Source organism: Phaethon aethereus (assembly GCF_964289735.1).
Source record: "Phaethon aethereus genome assembly, chromosome: 5".
Taxonomy (NCBI): domain Eukaryota; kingdom Metazoa; phylum Chordata; class Aves; order Phaethontiformes; family Phaethontidae; genus Phaethon; species Phaethon aethereus.
Genome location: NC_138579.1, coordinates 44,179,599 through 44,207,565, shown reverse-complemented (window position 1 = coordinate 44,207,565; position 27,967 = coordinate 44,179,599). Strand labels below are relative to the sequence as shown.

Sequence of the window (27,967 nt, the reverse complement as noted above, 5' to 3'; positions counted from 1 at the left end):
CCCCCTTCCCCACACTTTAGGGGTGGCCCCAGACCTTTCCCAAGCTTCAAGGGGATAAACTCTGCACAGGCTCAGGTTAGTGGCAGCATCTGCTTTGAAGGTCTCGTCTCTCAGCCAGAAGCAGTCACTCGTGCCAGCCTCCCTCCTCCATGCCTTAGCCTGCTCACGGGGTGCATGCAGGGTCTCCCTCCTTCGCAAAACCCCCCAACCTTCCCCCTTACCGCCTCCCTGGGGGAGGCCCTCCCGCCCCGCCGGCACCACGCTCCGACCACGGTGCCGATGAGTCAGAGCTCGTTCGGCAGAGACGGGAGGCACGCATCCTCTGCCGGGGGAGCAGAATAAAATGAGCAGAAAATGCACTAGAGCCTTTGCCACTTATTTATGGTGACAAATTAGTTTTGCATTAAGTTTTTAACGTGCCTGGCTTGTCGGCTCTGCTCAGAGCATGGCTGGAGCAGGCAGCGCAGGGGAGGGCAGCAGGGACATGGCACCAGAGCAGATGGCACCTGTGCATGTCGGATGCAACCCTAACGTCAGGCTGCCCCAGCGCAGGGGGAAAGCAGTGAACCTTCTCGCCTACTGCCCCAGGGCTTCGGGGCGCTCCTGCCTGCAGGGAGGAGGAAGAGGGGACGTGTTTCCAGCGGGCACCGGGCAATCCACATGCGCTCTCGCAGCACTGGCATCTCCAGCCAGGTCCAGTCAGACGCCTGTTTTTTTCCCGTCCCTTGGGAGCCACAGCCACGATCCTTTGCAGACCAGGGTGGCTTCCCAGTTCCATCTCTTCATCTGGCAAAAGTGATGGCTACAGTTCATCCCCAGTGAGTGCCTGAAATCCCTGCCTAGCTCTCTTCTGCCTGCCCAAAGGCTACAGGAGGGCAGCAGAAACTCTAGCTCTGCAGGCACCATGGTGGTCTCCGATTCCATCCCCAGGAGGGATCACTGGGTCCTGGAGTAGCATGTGGGCCAGTGAAAGCCATAGTGAAATAAGATGGCATCCAGTGCACTCCTTGGGAAAGGGCAGTTTCATCAAACCCAAAATATCCCCCCTCAGCTCCCACCAAATTGCTGCCAGCTCTGGAACGGCTCTAGTGGGGATGGGGGTGGATTGTAAATGAGGCACAGCCAGCTCAGAGGAGGCTGTTTAAACTACGGCAGACCCAGAGCTGCTGTAGTTTACACTGGGGACTACATCCAGGCCTTTCATCTATCCATACTCAAGGGTTTGAGGTGTCTTCTTTCTTGCAGGGGTTAGCAGGGCGGGTATTTTCAAAGGGAAGTGAAGGGATGGCGAAAAGCAGCATCCCCAGCTGGGAGCAAAGAGCAGCTTTTGTGGAAGTCACGCAAAGAGAGGAATCAATACAGTTCTAAATGAGGCACGACAAAAGAACAAGTGGAAAAAGCAAGTGGCCCACCAAAATCAAACCAGAAGGTGCAAGCAAGGAGCTTGACAGCTGCCTGGGACAGCAGGAGAAGACACTGAGGAAGAACAAGGATAGAGTCACAGCCTGACCCATGTGGGGCTACAATAAGGCTCAAGACTTAAAACTTCCAGCATCTCGATACTTCCAGTATTGAGTCCCCATGGTGTCCTGATGTGGAGTTCAAGCCCCTTCTCTCTACAGAGGTCTCCTGCAGCCCCTCTGGGGAGCCAGCAAGGCCCCCTGTGCCCCAGCTGGCCTCTCGCGCTGGTGCCTCCTCCTCCGTCCATGACCCTGTCTTCTTTCCGGCTCCGCAGCATGACAGCTAACCACGCTCCCCAGGGAAGGATCAGGCCCTAAGACAGCCCCGAGACGTGTTGCTGGGTGCTGTGAGAACAGTGCACAAACACGAATCTGTGCCGCCGTTGGCTTTTGCAGCCCGTGAACCTTTTCCGTGGCCATCTCACGGAGGAGCCAGGCAGTGCCTGTGCAGAGTGCAGGGGTCCCGGCCCAGAGACCCTGCCTGCTCACTCCTTCAGGCCCGAGAGGCTTCAGGGCATCTCCTTGCCCTCCTCTGGGGAGACCAGCCAGCACCCCTGTGCCCCAGCCAGTGTCCTTGCCCGCTCCTGTCCCCGTGCTGGGTCAGCAGCCTGGGGATCAGCTCCAGCGTTTCGCCTGGAGGAGGAGCAGCACCGACATGCAGGCTCAGCAGAAGAGGTGCCCCGTGGGGACAAGAGCTGCTCCCCTGTCCCCCCTCCAGCAGAGCCGTCAGAGCAGCCAGTGCTGGAGGCTGAAAAGCTGCAGCCAGGAGCGGGGGCAAGCCCTGAGCAGGGGCAGGGGGAGCAGGAGGCAGCAGGAGGGCTCGGGGGGCTGGGTGACCTTGGAAGGCACCTGCTGAATCTGTGTCATAGAGCTAATCCAGGATTTCGGTGCTCAGACACCAACAGCAGTAGCCACAGGTACCCAAGCAGGAAGCCTGCAGCAAACACCCCAGTGCACCCCAGCTGGCATGCCTTGTCCCCATGCCATGGTGCTGTGGGCTTTTTGGCTGCTTAGTGTTGCCCCTCAGCTCTCACATGGCCCCCACGTCCCCACGGGGCCCTCTAGGACTTGCTGTGGGCGTCTCAGCCAAAGCCCCGACCCTCCGCCCTCCTCCCCAGCCCGGTTTGCTGGGGAAGCTCACGGATCCCAAGCAACCCACATGCCCAGGAATGGAGGGAACTGCAACAGCGGAGCAGCACGGCCAGCGTAGGAGATGCCCCCTGGTTTGCAGGAGGGGACCCCGACTCCTGGGGCCCCCCGAGCGTGCTGCCTGCAGCCTGCTTACCCCGCTGCCTGTGCTGGCAGGCAGGGCCACCACCACTGGCCTGGCCCCGGCGCCCTGAAAGGGCTCATTGTCGGTGGCGGAGGCAGGGACACAGGCGGCATTGAGGGCGGCGGGCGCCCCGCGCTCCCGGCCGGCGGCGGGGGCTGGCCTGCCCCGCGCCCGGCTGCTGGCAGCCCCGGCCTCCCAGGCCCCCATGAAAAGGCCGGTTTGTAACGCTGCTCACAGCCAGGAGCTGCGGGAGGACGAGGCGCCCAGCGTGCACTTCTGGAGCTCCCAGACGAGAACAGCCTTTGCACTTACCCTCTTACCTCCTTCTCCGCCAGCCCCACCACCCCGGCACAGCATCTCATCTCCTCAGGCTCTCCAGACCCAACTTTCTGGCCCAAGCCCGGCCCCAGTCCCTCGGCATGATGCCGCAGCTCCGCTCAGCACGGCCGCTGCCACCCCAGTGCTCTGCAAAGCGGCTGCTGGACGGCCCCCGTGCTCTCTGCTCCCCCTCAGGAGAGAGCTGAGCGGGACCCAGCCTGGCTGGGGGGGGCAGTGGCAGGACTCCAGCTCTCCCTGGCCCTCAGCAGCTCCTGCGTCCACCCGTAAACACACGTTAAACTCCTGCAGTCACCAGCAAGTACGCAAAACAGAGGCAGGAAGGGCGCCTGGCCAGGGGAGCTGGCCCCAAGACATCCTGCGACAGCAGCCGGCACCTGCGGCCGCGCGGGGCCAGGCTGGGCTGTACCCTGCAAGGGAGGGCAGCGCGCTGGAGGCAAAGCCTCCCGGCCTCTCCCGGCCCACAGCACCCAGGAGGTGTGTGGAAGGAAAAATTCCTTCCATGGTGAGCTGGCTGTGTAGCCTGTCAGATGGCAAACGGCCTTTTCTCTCCCGGCCCTGGACCCAGGAGGCTTTTGCCAACCACTCGGGCAGCGTGTGGGGGGTGGAGCAGCAGCTCCCCACCTTTGCCAGCACAGACCCGGCGAGGAGACAGGGTGTCCTTGGGGATGGACAGGGACCCATCTGTCCTTAGGGAGACAGACAGACGCTCGGGCTGCTTTCTGGGCTCACAGTGTCAATGGCACCAACTCAGATTCATCCGGGGTGCGTGTGGGCTCCCGTGGAGACTTTGTGAACTTCAGGCAGTTTAGGATGAAATGGGAGACTCCACTGATGCCTCCTGCTTCCCCAGGGACTTAATGAGGGTTAATCTGCGGCTCCGCAGAAGCGTAACACCCACACCAAAAGGGGTGGTGAGGCAGAGCGGGCGTTGTGTGTTGCCCGTGGTGTGGCTCACGCCTGGCTCTTCGGCAGAGGCACAGCTCCGGGATGCTGGGAGCATTGCTGCCCCGGGCCCTCCACCGCAGCCCTTGCCTCTTCGGGCAGGAATGGGGGTGTAGCGGTTCCCATTGCCTCCCACCGCTGCATGGCCAGGCAGGCAGCCCCTTCCCACGCAAACGCCCCGCTCCCTCACCCCGCTTTGGCAGCTGTGCCCCTCGCCACGTGCGATCCCCTGAGTTGGGGTAGAGGCACAGCTACCTCAGGACAGCACTACGGACCTCCAGCCAGACTTTTCTCTAGTCTCAAGCACTGCAAACAGGATCCAGCAGCCTCCCCATCTCCCTCGGGGACTGCCTGATTCCTCCAAAGGTCCCTCCGCTCTGAGGGGATCCCTGTCAGATGTGGTGGCCATGGTCATATCAACCTCAGAGCAACTTAAAAAAAGTCCAAAGCCTTGCAGGTAACAGTAAGAACAACCAGCACCACACAAACTTCAACACCCTGTGTCCTTCTTTTTCCAAAATGGGAAACTAATCTGACCCCAAACCTCAGGGTACTGGGACAGACCTGCTCCAAAGTCCAGCAGAGCCTACTCCCCCATGCCCAGCACTCCAGCCTCCGGCAGTTAGCCGTTGGAGCGGTTTTTAATGGAAATATGAAGACTGGTATGAATGCTAGACAAATGCAAGCTCATGCGTGTATGCACTGGGGGGACAGCAGAACAAAGGCTAAAAGAAAGGCTCTATTCATAACCAAGGAAAACTCTGAAGAGATGAAGATCAGTCCAAGAAACTAGTTCATCACTGCCCAGCAAGAGGAATGCAGGAATCACAAGGAGGTCCAGAGACCCTGTCCTCTGGGTCACAGAGATCCTGAAGATCCTCTGGGGACTCATGTCTTGGTGTTTGTATGTAGGAGAGCATGAATGGGTGAAAACAACTTGCTTTGAGATTTTGTATAATGAAGTCACCTTCACCTTCTACAAGACCTTGCTATCTTACACCATGATTAAATGACCCCCATTCTTCAGCTACTTCTTAGAGAAGTTTTCGAGACACAAGTGTATGAACGCAGAGCACCTTACCCTGGCATGGCACGGCATGAAGGTGGCACAAATGGAGGGGTTGCCCCAAAGACAAACTGTTATTTAACCAGACTTTTAATCTCTGGTTTTCACTGACACTTTCACACACACACCCCCCCTTTTTCACTGCAGAATTCTCTTAGTAAATACCCACCCAACCCCTCTATAAATTCACAACATGTGAATAGTTTTTATTAAAAATACCAAAATCAGCATCTAAGTTACTACTGTACTTTGAACTCCCAAGAAAATGGGACTATGAAAGACAAAGGCCACGTAAAAGTGTTAACTTGGCTACAGTGTGATTTATGGGGCATGTTTAACACCGTGAAGCCTGATGTACACTTTTAGAGAAGAAAACAAAAATACAATGATATATAGAAGTCCAGTAAGGCTTTTGATACTGGCTTTAGGTCACCATCAGCGGGTGATTTTCCTGTTGACCTCACCTCAAGGGTGGTGGAAACAGGCCTGGGAGGGATGACCGTGGCTGGGGGCCAAGCAGCGAGGCCGGGGGAGAACTGCGTTGCGTCCCATTTATGTTATTTTCTGTGCTAGTAGGAATGGAGAACCCAGGAGCTCATAAGGTCTGACCTTTTCTTGGGAGGTTTCTCAGTAGTATGATGGGGTGCTAAGAGGGCCATCAGCCCAGGCTGGTGGCAAGGGTGTGGGGATCACGGTGGGCTAAGTTGGTGTGCCGAGCCAAGGCAGGATCCTTAGCTGAGATGGGTTAGCACACTTGCTCCCACGGTCAGTCCCGGGGTTCTCCCTATGCTTGTGGGGTCTGTGTTTCCAAACAGACATTGAGCAGGCTGGAGAGACTGGCAAGAACGATAAAAAGCCCAGAAATCCCTGTTTGGTCGTGAGAGATAAAGAAGTTTAGTCTATTTAACTTCTCAGAGAGAAGGTTAAGAGGTACCTTGATCATGATCTATTAATACCTACACAGGAGAAATAGTTCAGATAGTAGATAGCTCTTTAATCTAATAGGCAAAGGCATAATGGAATCCAGTGGCTGGAAGCCAAAAATCGACGCCTCCAGACTAGAAATAAGGGGCACGTTTCACCATCAGGCATATCAAGCTCTGGAACAACTCGCTCACAGCAGTGGTGGCATCTCTCCTGAGGGGAAGATGTGCCTGCGCCCCGCTGACGGCAGGAATTACTGGGTACAAGATGGTAGCCTGTCACTCACTATTTGGCCCTTAAAATTTGGGATTTTACAAATGGGTAGTTGATTGTGTTTATTTTTGTACAGAGGAGGAGACACCCCCACCCACCCTTCCCCCTCTGGCAATTTAAAACTCATCTGTAGCCAGGATGCTCTAAGTATGTCAAAGTAACAACATAACATGGGACGGTTACTTTTGACCTTATTCATTTCCTTTACATTATGTGTTTTATTGACTTGTCGTGGCTCCTTGGAAGGAAAACCAAAAAGGAAGGGGGAGTGAAAGGCTGGGGTAAATAAACACATCCTTGGCTACGTTACCAGTCCCGCACACATGGAGTTTATAAGCTCCTCAAGAGAAGGGATTATAGCATGAGCTGTTTATCACAGCTTCTGAACTACAGAAGGACGTCAAGTCTAAAGTCTTTTGTTAAAGCTCCTACGTGAAGGACAATGAGAAAGGACGTTTTCTGAAAGCCAAGTGTCCCCACAATATTCCAGACACTGTCCCTTAAGATCAAGGTATCAAAGAATCACCCTGCGAGAAATCTCAGCTGGTGCTCCTACGGACCTTAGGAATGATTTCAGTAACGCCGCCAGCTCTGCACACCATCGGGCTCCGGCTGACTTCTAGAAACTCCTCTCAGGGAGGTTTGCACCCCACGACCCTGCTAAGGGAGCCACGGGGCAGGGGAGAGGCAGCGGCAGCCCCCGCTTCAGCACGGCCCTCCCTCCGCCGCTCCCATCCTGCTGCCGTGCCCCTACCGTAGCCAAGCCGCTGCCGAGCAGCTGCCAGCCCGCGAAACAGCAGCTCTTTCTCTGCGATGTACCTTGCGATCCGCTGCGCATACTTGGCCGGCGGGGCAGCCGCGAAGTTTTTATCATCTCGACCCTGAGCGGTGCTTCTTCACAGCACAGAAAGTCCCGGACAGGCAAGGAGGGGATCCTCCGTTGCCACCGGGAGCCAGCCGGAGCGGCACACCAGCACTGCAGCCCCGGCAGAGCCTCCTCTCCTCCCGCAGAAGAACCGTAGCATGCAGGTGGGTTTACAAACGCTACGGTACAGTCTGACACAGGCTCTCAAAAGGCCGTGCTTAAGCACACAAATAGTATTTTCTATTAGTCTGCCTTTAAATTTATGTGCCTTAATACATTGCTCTTTACGTAAACGGCATTTCGCAAGATGTACAGGGGAAGTAACGTGGCCAGACTACTGTGAGAATCGTAACTTTGCTCCTGACTGCATTTTGAGTGATTAGAACAGTAACCTTCACATCACCTTAACAGCCACATTGGTATTTTATTACATATATTCCCAAGCAGATTATGTTGTTAAGGTAGATTTTTTGAACCATAACTCAAGAGGAGAAAATACAAAGCCTTCGCAGGAATCTGTTGCTGGAGAGCAGGGAAACTGGATGCTTTAAAACTGCATTTGGGCTCAGATGAAGATTTTAAAAGGTGGGCTTTTTTGACTCTCCAAGTCACCAGCAGCCTTTCTGTTCTCCTGCCTAGAGCCACGCAGGGAAAAATGATGCCTTTTAAACAGAGGCAAATTTTCTTGATGAAGGTGAGGTACAGCCACAGCAGTCCTTCCCTCTGAAAGGCACACTGACCACAAACACACACCATGGAGCCTAATTAATATTTTAGTACTCACCAGTCAGAGGTTCAGAGCTATAATATGTAAACTTTCAAACCAACAGCATCTCCTTAGATTAATGCTTAAATACCAGGGAGCATCAGAAAATGTGATCATGCCCAGCTGAAATTTAGAAGCATCTGTTTGTCCTTCAGCCCTGCTTTTACTCCTCATTTTTTTGCATCATTTTCTCAAATTTCTTTCCCTCGTATGAGACAGCCTCTATGGCCACATTACCTTGACTGCCCCAGGTTCAACATCACCATTTTAAGCCCAGGTGTTGCCTAGACACTCTGTGCACATCGCTGGTGTTTGGAAGTTCTCCAGGCATCTGTGCCAGTCCCACAGGTGGGGGGACAACCCCCAGCAGCAGGAGGTATGTGTCCAAGTAGCTCCGGGATTGCTCCAAGCTGTGGGGCAGCCTGGATTTTTGCAGACGGGCTTTGGAGGTGTCTCAGTGCCCAGACTGTTTCTGGTTGGTGTCTTAAGAGAGGAGCAAATCCTTACTCTTTGGAAAGACTGGGAAGCATGCAAGTGCCCGTCTGCTATCATATTCTTACCATGAGCCCCTTGATTTCCTCCTGGCACTGGTCCCTGGCCCGGTTTATGCCCCGTTTGGCCAAACTCCTTGAAATCCTGCCATTCCTGCACTTCCAGCACCTTGGACCCCAGTGGGAGCAGAGCACAGCCTTGGCCGCAGGCCAGCTGGACGCCCGCTCCCAGCTCCTCCCCACCGCTCGCTGGAGGTGCTGAGCAAGGGCCAACATACATCAGGCGCACATCACGGGCACCCGGAGCTGCCGAAGGCCTGTGTGCCACGTGGGGGTGGCACTCGGGGCTATTGAGAAGGTACTACGGGTCCGTGGGTGCGAGGTTGGCTATGCCATGTAGATGAATCAGCGGCTTGTGTCCATGGAAGGGAGTGGCCTGAGCGGGCATACCACTTGAGGAACACCGATGATGGAAGACCCAGGGCCACCGTCGCGTTTCTAGCAGCAGCCGGCGGTTATAGCTCTTCCCCAGCTCTGGGAAGTGAGTCAGGACAGGCAGGAGCCCCAGTTCTTGTCCTTCGCAAGTTGTAGGAAAACAGGCACGAGAGAGGGTGGCTTCAGGGCTTTCTCACTCAAAACCGGGATACACCAATGTGATACACCGTATCATGAATGCTACAATGGGGAGCTGTTGCTATGGTAAGGGAGATAATATTTAAGCACCAACTGTTTATAAATATAAAATCCCTACAAAGTTTTCTAAAATTAGATTAAGGGGGCTTGGGCTGTCAGCATATTGTAAAAAACTTGAGAAAAACTGTTATTTTTGGACACATGGGATCTGGGTGCTCCTAAAAACAGCAAATGCAAGTCCAAAATGCTAAACATCAGAAGCGATGACTCTGCTTGTTGTGCTTCCCGAGATTTAAAGGCAACTTCATAGCCCTGGACCCGCTGTCACAGCCTGGCAGGCCTCTGAGAGCGGAGGCAAGACCAGCGTTCCCAGGGATTTATTTTTCTCTCGACACAATTGCAGCACAGGGACCTGGGCTCCACTGTTCCTCTCTCTTCGCTGCCGAGCGAAGCTGTTCCGAGCTGCTGATGAACACGCTGGTACCGTGCCCCGCAGTTGCACTCTGCGAATCCTGGAGTCGGAGGTGAAGGTTTGGAAATCCCTGAGCTGGGGAGGCAGCTCCTTGCAGAGCGCAGGGTGTTGTCAGGAGCTGGGTGTTGCTCACATGAACGTAAGAAGAAAACTTCTGTGACTCCTTGTAATGCCCAGGCAGCACCAAACACGCACAAAGTATAAACGGGGGTATAAAAAATGAATAGCCATTCTAGCGTCCCCAGAATCGTAAGCTGTCTCTCGTCGGCAGCTGTCATTTCAGCGGAGCTGCAGTTAAAGTGCTAAAAAGGCAGCTGAGTTGGCAAGCGCCCGACAAAAGGGAAACATTCAAAGTTGCCAAAAGTAAAAGCCCGACCCGTTTTGAGGGGTTGAACAGAAGCAGAACCCGGGGGGGGGCGGGACGGGGAACACGGACGGACGTGGCCGTCAGACCGCAGCCGCCTCAGCAGCCCCGACACTCTCCCGTGTTCCGTTTCCTCTGCCCCAGTATTCCCACACCGCAGCGGGGTTCCTGGCGCGGAAGACCTACTCCCCAGGTCGGTGTTTTTTACCGATGACCAAAGGCCACCGGAAAATGACCGAATACATGCACACCGCCATCGCTGCCAAACCCGGCGGGGCCCCGGCAGCGGGGCGTGGAGAGCGTGGGAGGCACCCACCGCCCCGCATCCAGTCCCCGTAGCTGCAGGGTGCCCTGGCGCTGTCCCAGGGATGCCCCTGCGTGGGGACACACACATGCGCGTCTCCCGGGGGGAGCCGCACCGGGGCCGCCTCTGCGACGGGAGGGGCTCTGCCCGCTCTGGCCGGGCCGCCCTGGGGAGGAGGAAGAGGGAACGGAGAGTTTCCCGCTCGGCGAAGCCGGGGGGCCCCGCCGCCGGGTTGGGGCGAGGCGGGCAGCGCGGGGCGGTGCGGACAGCGCGGGGCGGGGGCAGCGGCAGCGCGGGGCGGTGCGGAGGCTCTGCCTGTACCCGCGCGCTGCGCTGCCGGTGCCGGTGCCGGTGCGCGCTACCGGGCGGTCCGGAGGAGGGAGGGGAGAGCGGGTTCAGCCCCCTCCCCTGCCCGCCCTCCCTTCGCCGCCGGCGCGGAGGGGCGTGGAGGGGCGGCCCCGCGCGGCGGCTGCCCGCGCGGGCAGGGCAGGCAGGGCAGGGCAGGCTACGCGCGGCCGCCGGCAGGGATGAGCCCCCGCGGTGCGGCCCGCTGAGCTCCGCTGCCAGCCGCCCCCGGGCCGGGCCGGGCCCGGCGTCCCCCGCCCCAGCAGCCGCGGCGGGGCCGGCCGGGGATGCGGGGGGGAGCCCGCCGCGGCGCTCCGCCAGGTAAGGGGAGCCGGGGGGGATGCCCGGATCGGCGGGGGTGCCCCAGGGCGGCGGGCCGGGGGGGGGGGGGCGGCTCCCCGTTAACCCTTTCCGCGCCGCCAACTTTCCAGGGCGGCGAGACATCACCCGCCACGGCGGAATGGACTTCTCGCCGCCGGTCCCCAGCGCCGGCAGCGGCGGGACACCGTCCCAGGCCGCGGGCGCCCGGCCAGCCGCCGCCCGGGGCTGCCTTCATGGGGCGGGGGGTGACAGCCCTGGCCCCCGAGACCGGCGGGGGGAAGGTGCTGCGGCGGAACTTGGGCTGTTGTTGGGCGAGAAGCTGCCGCCCGGAGGGAGTGAGCGAGTCCCCGGCGGTGCCGGGGAGGCCAGACGCCGCTGCCCGGCGGTGTGAGCCGCGCCAGCCGGAGGAGCGAATGCCCCAGCCGCCGCTGCCAAACCTTAACGCGGCCCGGTGGACCTGCCATGCGGAGGCGGCTGGCGGGCAGAGCGGGCAGAGCGGGGCCGGAGCGCGCTATAGCGTGGCGCAGTCCTTCAGGAAGGCTGCGCTGGTCCCGGTCCGGGCGCCCGGCGCGGCCGCCGGCTGGGTACGCTGCAAAGAGAGGGCGTCGGGGTTCTGAAGGAGCGCGTTCATCTCAAAAGAGCCTTCCAGCCAGGGGAGCGCTGCGGGAGGAAGCCGGCACGCACGAACAGGCTGGCGGATGGCTTAGGGGAAGGGGGAGAACGCAAAAAAAATTGTACCGGGTATACCCAGGGCGTTCGCATCCTCGGGAAGAGACAGATGCAGTTCAGCAGATGAGGGGTAAACAGGCGCAGGTGGATGTTGCGATAAGAAAACTCTGGGACTGGTCGGGGTTGGCATTACTTGATAGTGATTAATTAACTCAAAATGTGTATGCCGAGTGCCAGCAGAGAAAAAACAAAATTCCCGTTGAAAGCTCTGTGATGATTTAAGTGCTGGTCAAAGTGGGCAGTAACCTTTTGGTAGCAAAGGGTCTCTTGGTCGCTCTGAAACACGAAGGGCGTGGGCAGTGATAGGGGAGCGAGAGGCACACTAGGTGTGGCTTTGAGCACTGGGGTCCTGTGCTTCGTTGTTAGAAAAGTGCCCCAGGAGGTGATGCATGCCAGAGCAGTGTGAGTCTGGGTCTTAGAGGCATGAAGAACCTCCACGCTGCATATAGTGTGGTGCTTGCCCGAGAAAGGTGGTGAGCATGAGTCCCCAGCTGGCATTTGAAGCTGTGGCCGAAGGGAAGCTGGAGTGCTGTATGGCTGAAGAGGAGGTGAGGCTGAAGGCTCACTCTCACCCTGTCAGGATCTCATGTCGGTAGGCTTTTGCTGGGAGGAAGGCTTGGGGAGAGAGACCAGCTCATGCATCTGTTGTGGTACCCAACATCAGGTAGAGCCCTCTCCTGTGGTGAGGGGAGAAGGGGGCTGCTTGGCACTGCTTTTCTCAGCAGTCCCCCTTTCCCCTGGGGAGGGGTGCGGTGCAGCCTGCCCGCACCCAGGGCGGGTGGATGCGCCACAAGCGTGCTCAGTGCCTGCCTGGCTTCGCAGAGCCACTGGCATGACTAAGCCGCTGTGACCGAGTGGGATGCTCATCCTTACAACCCCGTCAGGAGCCCATCTTCCCCGCCTTAGTGGCCACAACATGTTTTATGAGACCAACTCTTTGCCCAGTGGGAGGACGCTGGGAAGAGGCAGGGCCTGTGCCAGTGGGTCACTGGCTGAGAGCTGTTTTGCAACCCTGCAACTTAATTTCCGTGCCTGGGCGGGGAAGTGGCGGGGAGTGGGCTGCTGGAGCCAGGCTGGCTGGGCAGTGAGGCACCGTGGAGCACTGGCTGCAGCTCCCCACTCCCTGACCAGCCCTCCAACCAGCGGCTCTGCCCTGGGCAGGGCACCCAGGGGTGTTGCTTGCTGGGCAGGGGACAGGGGTGCGGGGCTGAGTTGGTGTTGTGAACTCTGTGGGTGACTCTGCATGTGTGGGTCTCCCTCCTGGGGGAGCAGGGATGAGGGGTTGTCTGCAATGAGGCATGTTTTGGGATGTGTCCCCCAGTGAGCATGCTGCAGCGATGCCTTCCAAGTGCTGCAGTCACACTTGTGTCAGGAGAGAGCATTTTTGGCTTACAACTCCCAGCGTGGCCTTCGCCTCGTGTGGGGTGTGCCCGCGCGCCCCTCTGCGCCAGCCCAAGCATGTCCGAGTGCGCAGGCAGGCAGGCCTGCCTGGTCCCTACGCACATCTGCCCTCCTTCCTGGCACCGAGACCCCGGCACCTCTCGGGTGTTCGCTCCTCACAGTTGTGTTTTCCAGCTGGTCCCAAAGTCCTGAGTCACTCTGCCGTTTCCATGGAAACAGCCTTGCTGGCGGGAATTGGGTTTGGGGATAGAGGGTGCCGGTAGCTGGACCGGCATCAGACGGGCCCCGGGGAGGGTTTCTGGGGCACAGGCACTCCTCCAGCGCATTGCCCTGCTGCCGGGGCTTGGGCCAGGGCTGGAGCAGGCACCTGTGTTGCACAGACCCTGGCAACTCCTTCCGCTCCCTTTTCCCTTCCTGCCTGCCACAGGGAAGCGCAGAGGGATTTCCCTGGCAGTGGTAAGGGAGCCCAGGATGATCCCAGCCAGGCTGAGGACACAACTTCTGGGGAGCTGTCGAGAAGGGGACAGCCTGGAAGGCAGCCAAAAAGAGCAGTTTTTTTGACTGCCCTGTGAGAGCGCCTTGGAAACACAGCAATGACAGTATCAGTTACTGCAGGGTCTCCTGTCTAAAGCTGCCATCGCCCCCAAGCTGCCAAAACGTGGCCACCTCCAGGGAGCAGCAAGGAGGGCTTGGGGCAGGAGGCAGGGCAGCCACGCTCCTTGAGATGCTGTGGGAGCCCCCCATGAGAACAAGCTTTGGCAAGTCCGGGGTGCTGCTCTGTGTAGCACCTGGCAGCTTTTAGAGGGGAAAAGACATGCAAGTTGCACTGATCCCTGCAGCAGCACCACCGAGTCCAGCCTGCCTAGTGCCTGAGCTCAGCTGCCAGCGCAGCCTCTGGTGCCATGGTCCTGCTGTGTGGCTCTCAAAGCAGGTCATTCCCATCAAACCTGGGAAGACCATCCCCAAAGTACAAGTCCACTGCTCAGCATCTCCTCCTGGGCCGCTGCTGCGCTGTGGCCGGCCAGCCACGCTCGCTGCTCCCCATGCCGGTGACTCATGGATGCCATTCAACTTAATTCATTGCCTCCGATCTCCCCGGTGCTCCTGGGCTGTCTTGTTGGCTTCTCACCTGCTCGTCCTACCTGGAGCAGTGCTGGGAGTCAGGGGAGGAGGAGGAAGGCAGGTGATTATGCACCCGCTGCTGTTGTCGAGGGTGTGCAGGGTGGGGGAGGCTGCACTGCCTGTGCCCATCCTCTCCCTTCCTCTGGGCTTAAGGCTGCGGGAAGCGGGGCAGGGGAGAGGAAAGGCTCAGCACCTTCCTCTTCCCGCAGACAATGCTCCTGTCCCTGTGCCAGGCACCATCTGGCCTCCTGCAGCGCTCGGAGCCGGTTGCCAGATGCCGTGCATCCCTTGTGGACAGGCTGGTCCTGATGTGACTGCAGGCAGCTGGACGGCGATGCAGGCGAGGCAGCGGAGCAGTCTGTCATGCTGTGACCAGAGAGGTGTTAGGGTCAGGGAATGGGGCAGCGCTGATCCCAGCACAGTGCAAAAAAGAGCCCACGTGCCTTCTCACAGGCCTCTTGCAGTGCCAGCAGCACCGTGGGCTGGAAGTTACCAGTGATTTACCCCCACCCCAGCGCTCCATCTTGTAACCCCAGCTGCCTGGAGGGACCTGCCAGACTCAGCTCCCGCCCTTGGGCTGCATTTTCTCATCGTCTGTGGTGGAGCTGAACTGGAGGCAGAGCAGAGGGAGATTTTGGCTGGGAAGACTTCATAGTGTGGGAACAGCTGTGAGGCCAGCATTTTGGATGACTCTCATGGTCACAGCATCCCATGGTCTAGGGCTGAGTAGCCAAAACAGTACCATGCCTCACATAGGGCTCTCACATACAGCCCTACATGGGCAAGGCCCTTGCTCCGACCTGGTCTGGACTGCTGGCCCCGGTATCCGTGCCTGAAGAGGAACAGTCCAGTTTAAAAAGGTCCCTCCCCCCGGGCAGGGATGGGAGAGCAAGTGCCTATCTTGCTGCACACGCGTGTAGGAGACATCCTCCTGCAGCGTGTCCGCTGCAGCCGCTGCTCAGCCAGCCTGCTCCGAGCCGTGCGGAGCCACGCGCAGCTCCTCCTTGGCAGGTGTTTCACACCAGCCTGTGTCCAACAGATGAGCCGGGGGGAGCATGAGTGGAAGCAATCCTCAGCTGTGCCGGCAGCTCCTGGGTGCCATGCGAGCCCCCCGAGAGCACCCAGCTGCCGGTCGCTGCTGCCTCTGGGCAGGGCTGAGCGGGAACCGCATCCCCTAGGGACAGGCAGCAATGGGAGGAGGCGGGAGAGCCGGCTGGGGGCTGAGAGGAGGCTCTGGCTGGCTTTAAAGGCCATGGATGAGACATCATGGAGGGACGCCTTCTCCCAAAACCTGCCCCTCCCTGGCTGCAGCTTAGCAGATGGGCAGGGCACATGTGAAAGGGTGACAAGGGGCAGCTGAGGCTGAAGCTGGGCTGCGGTTTTGCACCTGCTCTGCCAAAGAGGTGAATCAACACCCCGTTTCTTCCCCTCTGCAGCTTGGTGCATGGCAAAGGGGAGCAGGTCTGGGTGGGTGGAAAACCTGAAACACTCACAGCCAGTGATCCGGCAGGAATTGGGACCAAGGAGACACCTGGGTTCTGGTGGCCTTTTGCAGGGGAGCTGGCAGCAGGTTTCTACCACATCCTGGGACAATCTGAGCCCCATCTGCTCCAGCATCCAGCAAGTAGCACAGCAAGGAGTAGAAGTTGAGGTTGTGTGTGAAGGATGCAGTGTGGCTGGCCATCACTAGAGAGCAGGAAAGCATTCCCACTGCTGCTTCCACCTAGACAGTGTGCCCCAGCCGCCTGGGCCAGGAGGTGCCAGCAGGGACCCTCCTGTCCTGCCCTGACTTAGAAGACCTGGAAAAACACTTTATCCAAGGGATAGAATATCCCATGTGGACACTGGGACCTCTGCAGTGTAGGTAATCACAGATCAGGAGCAGCAATAGCCAAGCGTCTGCAACTTCTGTCCTCAGCTGCGTGCCACATCCCTGGCAGGCAGCAGCTCAGGAGAAAGCAACCCTTATTCAAAGCATAGTTTTGGGTCTAAAGCACTACTCTTAGCGCACAGACATGGCAATGGCTGGCAGGGGGTGGCCTGCAGCAGCTGTGCTAGAGCCCCCGTGCTGGGGTCCTGCTCTGAATCATTTTCGTGCAGAAAACCCTGCTCCTGGCAAGAGGTCTCTGGAGTTGGTAGCTCCTGCAGCCTCCTGCCTGCACCAAGTAGCTGGGGCAACTGCTAAATAATAAAAACAATAATAAAAAAAAAAAGGAAGAAGGTTTTCAACTCACCTGCAGGTCTGAGCAGCCCTCCTGGCATCACTCGCTGGGTGCCAGGGTCTCTCCAGGGAGCGGGGCATGTTGAGGAGATGGGAACATGCCGTGCCAGCTGCCATGGCCTCTGTGGGGAACACACACCAGGAGCATTACACCGTCCCAAGCCCATCGGGGTTGTTGGCGTGCTCTGGGCTTGAACAGGCCTCGTGTGCTGAAATCTGTCACTGGCCTATCGGCCTCCCTTGGAAACCTCGGGTGAGCAGCAACAGCAGCCGCCACGCCAGTCCCACCCGCAGTGGCTGGTGTGCTGGGGGCGAGCTGGGGACCTGGAGCTCGCCACTGGCCTGGGGCTGGCTCAGTGCTTTCCCTGGGGACACGCAGGGAGCATGAGAGGAGTGGGGAAGAGGAAGCAACAGTGACGATGATGCTGTGGGAAGGGCTTTGCTGGATGAGGAGCGGAGATATGTGGGTCTGTCCCCTTCGTTTTGCCTGCAGGGGGTGGACAGGTGAATGTACCACACTGGGGCGGTGGACATGGACGGAAGATGGGCAAGGGAGAATGGGTGCAGGGGAGCTTCAAAGCTGTTGCTAATACTAGAATGTCTCCCCTGCCACAGGGGTTTTGGCATCTTTGGGGTTTCTGGGATGAGTCTGCTACCCCCTGCTCCCCAGCACTGCTGGCCTTGGGGAGCAATAGCACGTGGATGTGAAGCCCTGTGCTTTGGAGAGCAGCAGGGCAGTCTGTGAATGTTATTTAACCAAATGAACAGGGTGGAGATGTTGAAGCACCATCACGGCTACATCCCTTCCCAGCAATGCCACAGCTCCCCAGGCAGGGCAGGGGTGCTCCCCACCTGGCCATCCCTAACCACCCCATCCAAGCACCCTGCTGAGCTTCCTCTACCCTTGCCCACCTGCGGGCAGCAGAAAGTCAGGGGTTTGCACCACTAGACTAAAGTTGGCCTGTGCAGCTACAGCCCTGCTCTTCCCTGCAGCCGTCTCTGCTGCCAAGGGCTCCTGGTGCTGCACTGTTGCCAGTAGAGGATGGAGGGGATGCAGTTTCTCGTGCCACCTTCTTTGTAGTGTTGCTGCTGGTGCTCAGAATAGCAGGGGGCCTGAATCCTAGAGCTGGGCAGATCCCCAAGCTCAGTGCTGGGGGCACATGGGGCTGGCCGCTAGGACAGCTCTGGCTCCTGCTGCAGAACTCGGGCTGCTGCTCATCCCCAGAGGGTGACTGAGCTGGCCTGGCTGGTGGACCTCCAAGCGAAGATGTTTGCAGCTCCAGGAGAACCATCGCTGCTCTCACGAGCAGGAGGTTGTTGGCCTGGATGGGCCATGCCTTGTCCTGCCAGCTAGCCAGGAAGGATGGAGACGAGCCTCTCCAGTGGTGCTTGGCACCATCCCCTGCCCTTTCCCTGCACTGGGCGTCAAAGGCACTGGCTGAGGGGGTGACAAGTGACTCACAGGGCAGCTGGGGAGGAGGGTTTGCAGTAGCTGGTTGGAAAGACAGAGAAGGTGTGGCCACCAGGCTCTAACACCCCCTTGCCTGGTCTGCAGGGCATGGGGTGAACTATGGGGAACAGGATTTGTATAGACCTCCAGCCTGGAAGGAAGCAGTCCCTGGGGCTGACGTCCTGGCTGGAAGTGTCTCTCCAGGCTTGCCAGCCTTCTGGCTGGTCCTCCTTTCTTCTGACATGGGGCTCTGCAGTGTGTGACTGGGGTCCATGTGATTATGGCTGATGTAGACACACTATGGGAGGGCGTTTGCTGGTACACCCAGCAGTAGGATAGTTGGGTCCTCCTTGGCAGTCCTTGCTCAACCCATGACTTCTCTGTTGGGTTACAGACACCAAGACAACCTGTGAAGAAGCCCCATGAAGGTGACCAGCCATGCAATGTTCCTGGAAGGCTGTCCTCCTACTAGCCTTGGCATCCATTGCGATCCAGTACACAGCAATCCGGACCTTCACCGCTAAGTCCTTCCACAGCTGCCCCATCCCCAACCCTGTGAACTGCAGCCTGAGCCAGGACACCGATGCGGCCGACAGGCTGTGCGACGAGAGCCCCACTTTTGCGTACAACCTCTCCAGGAAGACGCACGTCCTCATCCTCGCCACCACCCGCAGTGGTTCCTCGTTTGTCGGGCAGCTGTTTAACCAGCACTTCGATGTCTTCTATTTATTCGAGCCTCTCTACCACGTCCAGTACACGCTGATCCCAAAGCTGACCCAGAGCAAGAGTACGACAGACAGGCGTGTCATGCTGGGGGCCAGCCGAGACCTGCTGAGGAGTCTGTACGACTGCGACCTCTACTTCTTGGAGAACTACATCAAACCCCAGCCCGTCAACCACACCACCGACCGCCTCTTCCGCAGGGGAGCCAGCAAGGCTCTGTGCTCGCCGCCTGTCTGCGAGTCCTTGGGAGCCGCTGATCTACACCTGGAGGAGGGAGACTGTGTGAAGAAGTGCGGTACTTTGAATCTGACACTGGCCGCGGAGTCGTGCAGAGAGCACGGGCACGTGGCCATCAAAACTGTGCGGGTGCCTGAGGTCAGCGACCTCCGGGCCCTGGTGGAGGACCCACGGCTGAACTTGAAGGTCATCCAGCTGGTGAGGGACCCCCGTGGGATCCTGGCATCCCGGAGCGAGACTTTCCGGGACACCTACCGGCTGTGGAGGATCTGGGACGGCACTGGCAGGAAGCCGTACAACCTGGACGTGACCCAGCTCACCACAGTGTGCGAGGACTTCTCGAACTCCGTGTCCACCGGCCTCAACCGGCCGCTGTGGCTCAAGGGCAAGTACATGCTGGTGCGGTACGAAGACCTGGCCAGGAACCCCATGAAAAAGACCGAGGAGATCTACGATTTCCTGGGCATCCCCATGGACAGCAACGTCGAGCGCTGGATACAGAACAACACCCGAGGGGACAGGTCCTCCTCCAAACACAAGTACGGGACGGTGCGCAACTCGGCGGCAACGGCGGAGAAGTGGCGGTTCCGGCTGTCCTACGAGATCGTGGCGTTCACCCAGCACGCCTGCCAGCAGGTGCTGGCGCAGCTCGGCTACAAAACCGCTGGCTCTGAGGAAGAGCTGAAGAACCTCTCCATCAGCCTGGTAGAGGAGAGAGACTTCCTGCCCTTCTCCTAAGGCAGCCCCGGTGGGGTTCAGTTTTGATATGAACTGTTTCTAACTGTTGCCTTATTTTATTTTCTTTCATTTTGTTTCCTCCCCCTCTTTCTCTCTCTCGTCTTTTTCTCTCTCCAAAATTTGCACTAAACCTTGAGCAGGAATCTCAGCAGAGTCCAGGGGAAGCGAGTGCTGCCTCTCAACACGTTTCGGACGCAAGAGGAGTCGGGTCTCTCCAAGCAAGAGCTAGAACTGTGGATGGGTAACAATGTTTACAAAACACACAAAATGTATAAAGCAACCTTCAAGCTTTCCAAACCGAAGGGTACCTGGGGTACTGTACTTTTGCACTGTTTACTTTTACAATGTAAGAGGTTAAATATAAATATAATTTATGAATGATGTTGTCCCCTCCAGAGTAACTCCCCTTGCCCTTGATGAGCAGGTTAGACTGGAAGCTGAACATGGAACAACCTCCTCATTTTCAATCTCAGTGCGACATGTTTGTTTGTTTAAGTCCTGTTAATTGGGCTGGGCAGCTGCTCATACATGGTTGTTTGGTAACACCTGTGATATTTCTTTGTGCCAAAAACTCACAAAAGAAAAAAAAAGGTGGGGGGGGGAAAGTGCTTGGGTGGTTTGGTAAAAGCCCAACACATTTAATGCTTTATTTCTGTGTTTTCTGTAAATAAAAGTGCAATAAAACTGACCCGTGGGTGAACTTCAACTGAAAATTGGACTAAACTGGGGTGGATGCACCAACAGGCGAAGAAAAGCATCTCCTCCTCTGCCCGGCTCCTGCGAGGCTGGGGGGAGCCGCACCACAGCCCCGCAGAGCGGCGGGGAGCTGTGGTCACCTCCTGTGGCATGCGCACGTTAGCGTCTGAAGGGTGTCAAAATGCAGGTGGTTAAGCCAAAGGTGAGAACCTGTGGTTATTTACAGTCCTGAGAGCTTGTTGGCCTGCATGGGGACACGGGACTTGCCCAAGTGCCTGGCTGCGGAGTGCTCATGGCACCAGCATGGTGAGCCCGGCCCCATCGGGCTGCCCCTCATCGCCCCCCGCCATGTCTGATGCTGTTGATGCCAGCGTTGGCACACCCTGTCCTGGAGGACCAAAATGCTCGAGTTCCGGTCATAAAACAGCCAGAATGAAAAGGAGCAAAGAAGAAGATGGCGCTGGCAAATGCACGAGTTCTTCCTCATGAGCTGCCCACGGAGGCAGGGCCCGTGCAGGCCCTGAGCGAGCCCCTGCCACGCAGGGCCTGCGGGCCGAGCAGGGCGGCCAGCAGCTGGGCGGGGAGGCCGGGCAGGGCAGGAGCGATACAGACACGAGCCGTTGCCGGTCTGTTTGATCTCTGCCTGTTGGAGCAGCCGACCAGCACCTCTGACCCAGCTGGGACAGAGTCCTCCGAACAGCCCAGCCCTTGAGGCACATCCCGCAGACCACAGGCAGCTGCAGATGGGAAGCCACTGGGGCCAGTCTCCAGGGGACAGAGGACAGCAACGCCCCAGCAGTTTCCCATCTCCGCGGCTCCTGGAGCCACACAGGACAGGGACCCACAGAGAGGTGTGACCACAGCTGGCCACATCCACCCACAGCTACACACTCCCCAGTGCTGGACCCACTCCTGGCACAGGCATGTTTGAGCCACCCACAGCCCACCTTACCTGGGCAGGTCTCCTCTCCAGAGGTGTCTTCTGAGCTCTGCTGCCCACCAGCTCCCAGTACTTGGGAGCGGGTGAGACTGGGTGCTGCAGTCACACAGAGGTAGGCCATGCTGCCTGCATAAGGCAGGGGAAAGCTGTAACTATATGTGATTTTCCAGCATCCTTTTTCCCCTTTAAAGTCCTCTGGAGTGGCAGCTTGTTAGTGGTGTTTTGCAACCTGGTTTAACACGGCAAACCTGCTCCAGCTGGGCTGCAGAAAAGGTGAGCAGGGCTGATGTATCTGATGGCCTCTAGTTCAGCTGTGCTGTCTGCGAGGCGGCACGAGGAGGAATGGGGCAACAGCATGCACATGCTGCAGGGATGGGCACTGCCTCTATCTGCCTCCCCACAGTGGGCATGGGGGCAGCCCCCAGGAGAACCCCCCACCCCAGAGACGCCTTCACGCAGAGGCAGGAGCAACGAGCGTCTCGACCCGGTAAAAGGGACACCCTGTCTGGGACCCGATCCAGCACAGTCTGGCCACTGGGCTGCAATCCTCCCTGCAGGAGGGCTGCGCGTCCCCAGGAGCATCGGGCGGCTCAGCCCTGGGTAAGTGCCCGTGGAGCGGGTGGGGTGGCCGGCCACTAAAGGCAGAGGGTCTGGCTGCCCGGGAAGGCTCCCCCACAGCTCTGGGGAGGGATGTCAAACCGCCTTCTCCTGCAGAAAGGGCAGGATGCTGCAGGGGGAGTGAGGCTTTTCCTCGCTTCCTCAGCTGGGAAAGGTGGCTGTGCAAACTGGCACGAAGGAAAAGTGTCTGTAGAGGCAAAATTTCCCATCTTCAGCTGCCGAGATCCCACTTTCGGGGCTAGGCCAGCTGTCCCTCACCCGAAAGTCCTCTCGTGCACTGGTCTTTAAACCAACACAAGAAACTGAGTTTAGAAGTCCTACCCAAACTGTTTTTACCATTCCAATCAGGAAACATGCCTGCAGCAAAATGGCTTCTGAATTGTGGTTGAAAGCCGTGTCCTAGTTTAAGCAGGGACAGAGGTTCAGCCCTGCTTGCTGCCTCATCTAGAAGCCCTTAGGGGAGAGATGTGATTTCCCAAGGCATCTCTAACATCTTCCTTCAACTGCTCTTCCTCTCCTCGTTTCCCCCCACTGGAAACAAGAGCCAGTGTAATCAAGGCTTTTATCCTCAAATTTTACTGTAATTAAAATACAGAGATGCAGAATATTCCCAGAAACACACTGCAAAACAAACCAAGCAAACAAATTCAGTAGGAAACCAATTACAGACAATGAAATGATAAAGAACAAAAGTGTTCTCCAGAGCCCAGCACTGCACACGGGATCACGTGGCCGCAGTGACAGTTTTGGGTTGCCAAAGGGCTCCTCGGCTCCTAGAGAAGCAGAGTTGGGCCCTGGCATTTGTCCCAGCAGCTCTGTCTCTCTCTCTAGCCATCTCCATGTTCCCACTCATGCTGTTGTTTTTATAAGGATGACTTTGCAATGGAGACACAGAAATGACCCACCCACAGGGACAAAAGCCAACAAGAGCACCCAGAGGAAAAGAAGTGCGTTAAGATTTTCCACACAGAAAACACAAGGGGACAGAGAGGGGTGGAAGACATGCACTTCTCTCCCAGCCTGGCGAGCTGCAGGGGCAGAGTCACCCTCTCTGCCCTCCCAGCCAATATGAGTGTGGATGTTTAATGAAGGTCTCGGTGAGAGCTTTGGAGAGCTCTATCCAGGGGCAAGACAAAAAGTTAAGGGAGGAATAAAAAAGAAAGCAAAGGATAATGAGATGAGCAAAGGGAAAAAGGAGGAGAGGATATGCCTGTGGGCTCTCCTCTCAGCCAGGGCGCATTCCTTGGGCATGGGGAATGCCCAGCTGTGGTGGGGCATGGGGCTGCATGTAGGGCCACATCCCACCACCACCACACGGCGATCAAGGTGAAAGCCTGGGGGAAGTCTGCGAAGGTGGGGAGTAAGGAAGGACCTGATCTGGTGCTTGGACCATCTGTTGAGCACATTGATCTAGCTAAATGGAAACACCTAGCGATCATCACTACTATGGAAGTAGGGCACCAGCCAGGTATGGACCACCACCACACACCAAAAGCCACATTTGTCCACTTCCCTTTCCATGCTCTTCCCTAGGACGAACTCCATCACATTCATCCTCTGATTCAGAGCCTGTTCTAAAAAACAAAGTCCCTCCACCCTCCCCCTTATCTTGCTTGCCCAGTCTTACTCTCCCCTTGCCTACTCCTGTCACCAGTCCCTCCTCATCCTTCTACTGTCACCCAGAAAATGGTGGTCTTCCTTGTATTATCTCCCTTCATCCTTCTTGCGGTGGTGCTCCCCTTTTGTACCAAGCCCCCACCCAGTATCAATAAGATTTATGCACAATGTAGTTTTGGCCCCTCTTACCATGGAGGGGCAGTGGGACAAGGGCTGCACCAGTGGCCCAGGTGGACTCTGAGCTGGCTGAACTTTTTGTAGTGGGGGAAGAGGAAAGATGGGACATCTGTCAGGAGCCAACAGCTTCTCCATCCAATCCAGATCCTATGATTCTGCAACCAAAGCTGTCAGGAGGCATCTTTGCTCTTAAGACTGGGAACACTGACCCTGTTTTCCTTCTGCTCTGGTCCTGAGAGTGCCCAGAAAAGCAGCCTGGGGCTGGGTCACCTGGATGAACCAAGCAGGTTCAATCTAGCACGCTAGCTGAGACATACTTTCCAGAAGCCTTTTGAATCCTGCATAGTTTTGTATTCCTGAACCCCCGTTTTAAGAGGTATGAGATTTAATCTTCTACCCCTACCTGCTAGTTTGCCCTCTTTTGCTATTTCTTGTCCACGAGTTCTCTGCTAGCTGGGCTCCAAGAACAGCGATTTAGGCTGTGAGTTCCCCTCACACCTCTTCTCCCCTTCTCCAGGCCATCCTGCCAGGAAATGGCAGTTCCAGACAAATGGAGAGCTTTACTCCATTTGCTGCAAGGATGCACAGAAGAGCAGAAATAAAAGGATGGGAAACCCTCAGGACCCCTATGGCCTTCCTTAACGCACTGTTATCCCATTTCTCACGCCTGCTCTGCACACATGGTGCCTGCAGACGATAGTTTGGGAAGGATGTACTGCCTCCTCCAGCAAGAGCCTGTGTGGGATACTGGTTAGCCAAAAGCATGATGAGCTTCCCCATCACCTGCCTGGGGTGGCTGGTGAAGTAAAGACCCTTAGATACTATCTATCTATCTTCTCTGTCCAAAGCCTGGGAGAGGCAGTTAGGAAGAAGACTGTCTTCTGGCCCAAGCAGTAAGAAACTGTATCTTTCTAAAAGGATTGGTGACAGCACAGCTAGTTATGCACAAGCAGCTTTTTGCTTTGGGGCTAGAGGTGGCTTCAGGAGCAGTCTGTGATCTGGAATAAGAAATGAGATGCGCTCAGGGAGAGTGGTGAGCAGAGATCCATGCAGTGCAAACTGCCCTTCTGCTTTGCAGGGCATTTGAGACAAAGGAAGAACAGACAAGACTTCTGGCCTTGCCAGCCGCCACGAGCATCCCAGCAAAGTGCAGGAACGCATCAAGGCCTGAGCTTTCCATGAAGCCGCTGCCTTTAGAGACAAAACCAACACGTCTGGGTCAGCTTGGCCTTCCCCAGAGCAAAAGAGAGAAAGTGAGGAAGTGCACACACATACCAAATGCTGCTTCCTCTTCAGAAACAAAGATGTAGGTTAAACCACTCTCATGCTATCAAGAGCAACACACTGTGAGATCAGCAACTTCTTGCCACTGCAAACAGCAGGGACTACCCAGCGAAGGCAGGAGAGAGACTAACACCAGCATGACTAGCACAGGGACATAGCGACTTAAGTCAGGCCAAAAACGTGGATTTTATAAAGGTCAGAATGAAAACTGTTTCACAAGCCCAAGAACATTCAGGAAAAATGGTGGCGGGGAGGTTGTACTTAAATATTCCCTGATGTCGAAGTCCTAAGCACAACAGAGCAGCCAGGAAGCACAATGACCTCCAACGGGAAATGAAGATCAAGGAAGTTGGCTTCAGTGTCCAAAAGATAGGGCAGAAAGTAAATAAACCACATAGACTGGAGGAAGGGGATTTCTCACATTCCTTTGGTTTCAGTAAACTACGCTCTTGGGCAACAGGGAGGAAAACATCCTCTAAAACGTTATTTTTATTTTGAGCAGGACCCTATATATAAAAACTATATGCTGGAAGTGCCAAAGACGACTATGAAAATTCCTCCACAGCAGTGGCACAGTTTTTTTTACCTGGCCGAAGACATGCCTGTAGACTGATACATACACACACGCTAACACAGATGCATATTTATAAAATACAGCACAAGCACTGCTTCACTTGCCTACGCATCCAACACCTAATGACCTAGGCTAATCACTGGCCAAAGCCAGGAGCAACAGATTTAATGGTGGAGCCTGTGGCTTTCCTCATCCCGAGAACTACAGGGGACCTTGGAGCGAGTGAGTGAGTGTGTGTGTGTATGCATGCGTGCAGGATGCCACACGGCCCCTTAAGCTGAGGATGGCTGTGACTCCCAGATGAATGCAGGTGTCTGGGTTTCTGCAGCACTACGAGTGTGGGTGGGCTATTTAGTGCAACATGGTCATTTAGAGGTGCCAGGCTGGAGCCCCAGGAGCAGCATGTGGAGGAGGAGCTGCTGGTGCTCCATGAGGGCTGGCTGCCGCTGGAGCATGCTCAGCCCCTCGGAGAAGCATTCCCCAACACAGCGCAGCCTGCTCACAGCCAGGCCACCGCTCCTGGGGTCACAGGGAGAGCCTCCCCTCTCACCCTGCAACAGAACTTGGGTGGCATTTGCGAACATGCTTGCTCATGGTTACTAATGACATCTTTGAAGTGAGAATGTGGCCTAGAGTCAAAATGCCCCTGTTGCAGATGGGGATCTGCCAGGACTTCAAGGGTCAAACCCAAGAGCTGTTTGTGTCTCTCTGGAGCATCACTACCTGTGCTCGCAATATCACAGAAGCCTGGCAGATACCACCGTCAGCTGGGAATGGGAACATACAGCAGCTTTCTTCCTCCTGCCTCTCAACAAGAAAATCTGTGCAGAAGTTGATGGCCTGGGACACATGATACTCTTGTGTGGCATCATCTCCAGAGCTGCTCTGCTGAGCTTGAGGGTTCCTTCTCTGAAGGGTGCAATTCAACCAGGGAGTAAGTGATTGGGAGCAGCTTGTGGCATGGGCCCTGCAAAGAAAAGGTAAGAGGTGCAGGGCACCAGGGAGGCTTCTCCCTCTTCACAGTATCTCTCCTTTGTGTCAATGGAATTTCTACAATTCTCTGCCAGACAGACCCCACAAACACACCTCCCAGAGCCAAGGGAAGGGGTGTTTCAGAGGCTGTCTTCCCAGCTGACGTTGAATTTGACCACATAACCCACACTTCAAGCAAGGCATAGTTCCTCCCCCTCCCTTCTTACTCCCTCCACCTCCAGGCACATGGAGCCTGACACCCTCTCCCACCCCTCTGTGCTTACAAGAGCAAGAAGGGAGGAAGGAAATTGCAAGACAGAGACAACGGCGCCTTTAAAGCCCTCAGAGTAGAGATGGGTCCCAGTAGGTGACAGGAGTGAAAGGCATTGACAGCAGCTCTGTGAACTCTGAGCCAGGCAGGCGGTGCTGAGCAGGCTACAGCCAGAGTCTGCTCGGGTGCTTGACCCTCCCTGAAGCGGCTGGTTCCAACTCAAAGAGGTGCTGTGCAGGGGGAGAGTGTGGGCCGGTTGATCTCTTGGAAGGGAGCTGCGATGGGGACTAGTCAGCCTTGTCCTTCTTCTTTGCGGTGAAAGGGACTTTGCTGGCAACTGCACTGCCCACGGCTCCGACACCGCCGGTCACTGCCGAGACGCTGCCCTTCACCAGTCCGACGCCAGCCGCAGGGACGCTGGTCATAGCTGTTTTGGTGAGCTCCAGGCTCTTGCTGCCCACCCAGGCAACTCCTCCCAGCGTGGCCCCCACAGCTCCCCGGGTGATACTGAACAGGCCGCCCGTCACTCTCCAGATGACCCCTGCCTGCTGCTGTGGATGGTCCTTGCTGGCATCTGTGGGAAGAGAGAGAAAGGGAAAGTCAGAAGTGTCCACGCCAAAGACCTTCTCCGTGGGCACCTCTTCCAGCCCAGGAGGGTTGTCCACCACAGCGCACGCTCCCGTAGGCGCAGTGCCCTGCAGCCCCAGACCTCTCAGTGCCTGAAGGAGGAACCAGGGTGATCTCAGGCCTACAGCATGGCAGGAGAGGACTTTGGGAGTGTAGGGAGTGGAGGCAGAATTTCCCATGTTACAGAGAAGGTAGGAAGGGTGGCCCAGTTACAGCCCCAAACTCACAAGCCTCAGTGCTGCAATGCAAAGCGAACCCCGCTAACAAGAGATGTAATTCTCCTCCCCTGCGTGTTGGCTAACGCCAGTAAATCACAGAGAGTAATGCCAGCACAGGAGGCATGAACTGCAGAGAACACCAGCTGAGGTTCGTGTGGCCCGCAGGTCCTCAGAAGCGTCTGTTTGGAGGCCGGTCTGCGCTAATGTCAGACGTGGGACTGAGGCGCAGCACAGACCTATCTGTGAGAACTGTAACTGAGCTAGCGCAGACAGCAAATGGCAGAAAAGATATCGTGACGCAGACGTCACCTCAGGTTGTACAAGCCCTCCAGAGATCTCAGCTACGTATTTAATGGTGTTAAGACAGTGCTTAAGTTGCTACACTCTGTCACTGCTGGTTTACCTGTGCCAACTGGATCAAGGCCAGCACGATACACTCACCCAAGCTGCCATCGCACCTGCCCACAACACTGCAGAGGTAACATTCACAGCTCGCCGCTTCTCGGGAAGGGGT

General features: G+C 56.8%; 2 protein-coding genes across 2 annotated transcripts in view; one reads left to right on the top strand and one right to left on the bottom strand.

The window, feature by feature from the left end:
* Window positions 1-18,166: 18,166 nt before the first annotated feature.
* CHST1 (carbohydrate sulfotransferase 1) lies at window positions 18,167-19,459 on the top strand (the record flags this gene model as incomplete). Its single annotated transcript, XM_082001021.1, has 1 exon — window positions 18,167-19,459. The coding sequence occupies exon 1, from the start codon at window positions 18,200-18,202 to the stop codon at window positions 19,457-19,459; it is 1,260 nt and encodes a 419-aa protein (XP_081857147.1). The 5' UTR covers window positions 18,167-18,199.
* A 7,276-nt stretch (window positions 19,460-26,735) lies between these two features.
* Window positions 26,736-27,967, bottom strand: part of LOC309405398 (uncharacterized protein) — a gene marked incomplete at its 5' end in the record, with an annotated part of 204,797 nt that continues 203,565 nt past the window's right edge. The window contains 1 exon segment of the mRNA XM_082000168.1: window positions 26,736-27,182. Within this exon segment, the coding sequence (XP_081856294.1) occupies window positions 26,896-27,182 (287 nt within the window). The 3' untranslated portion in view covers window positions 26,736-26,895.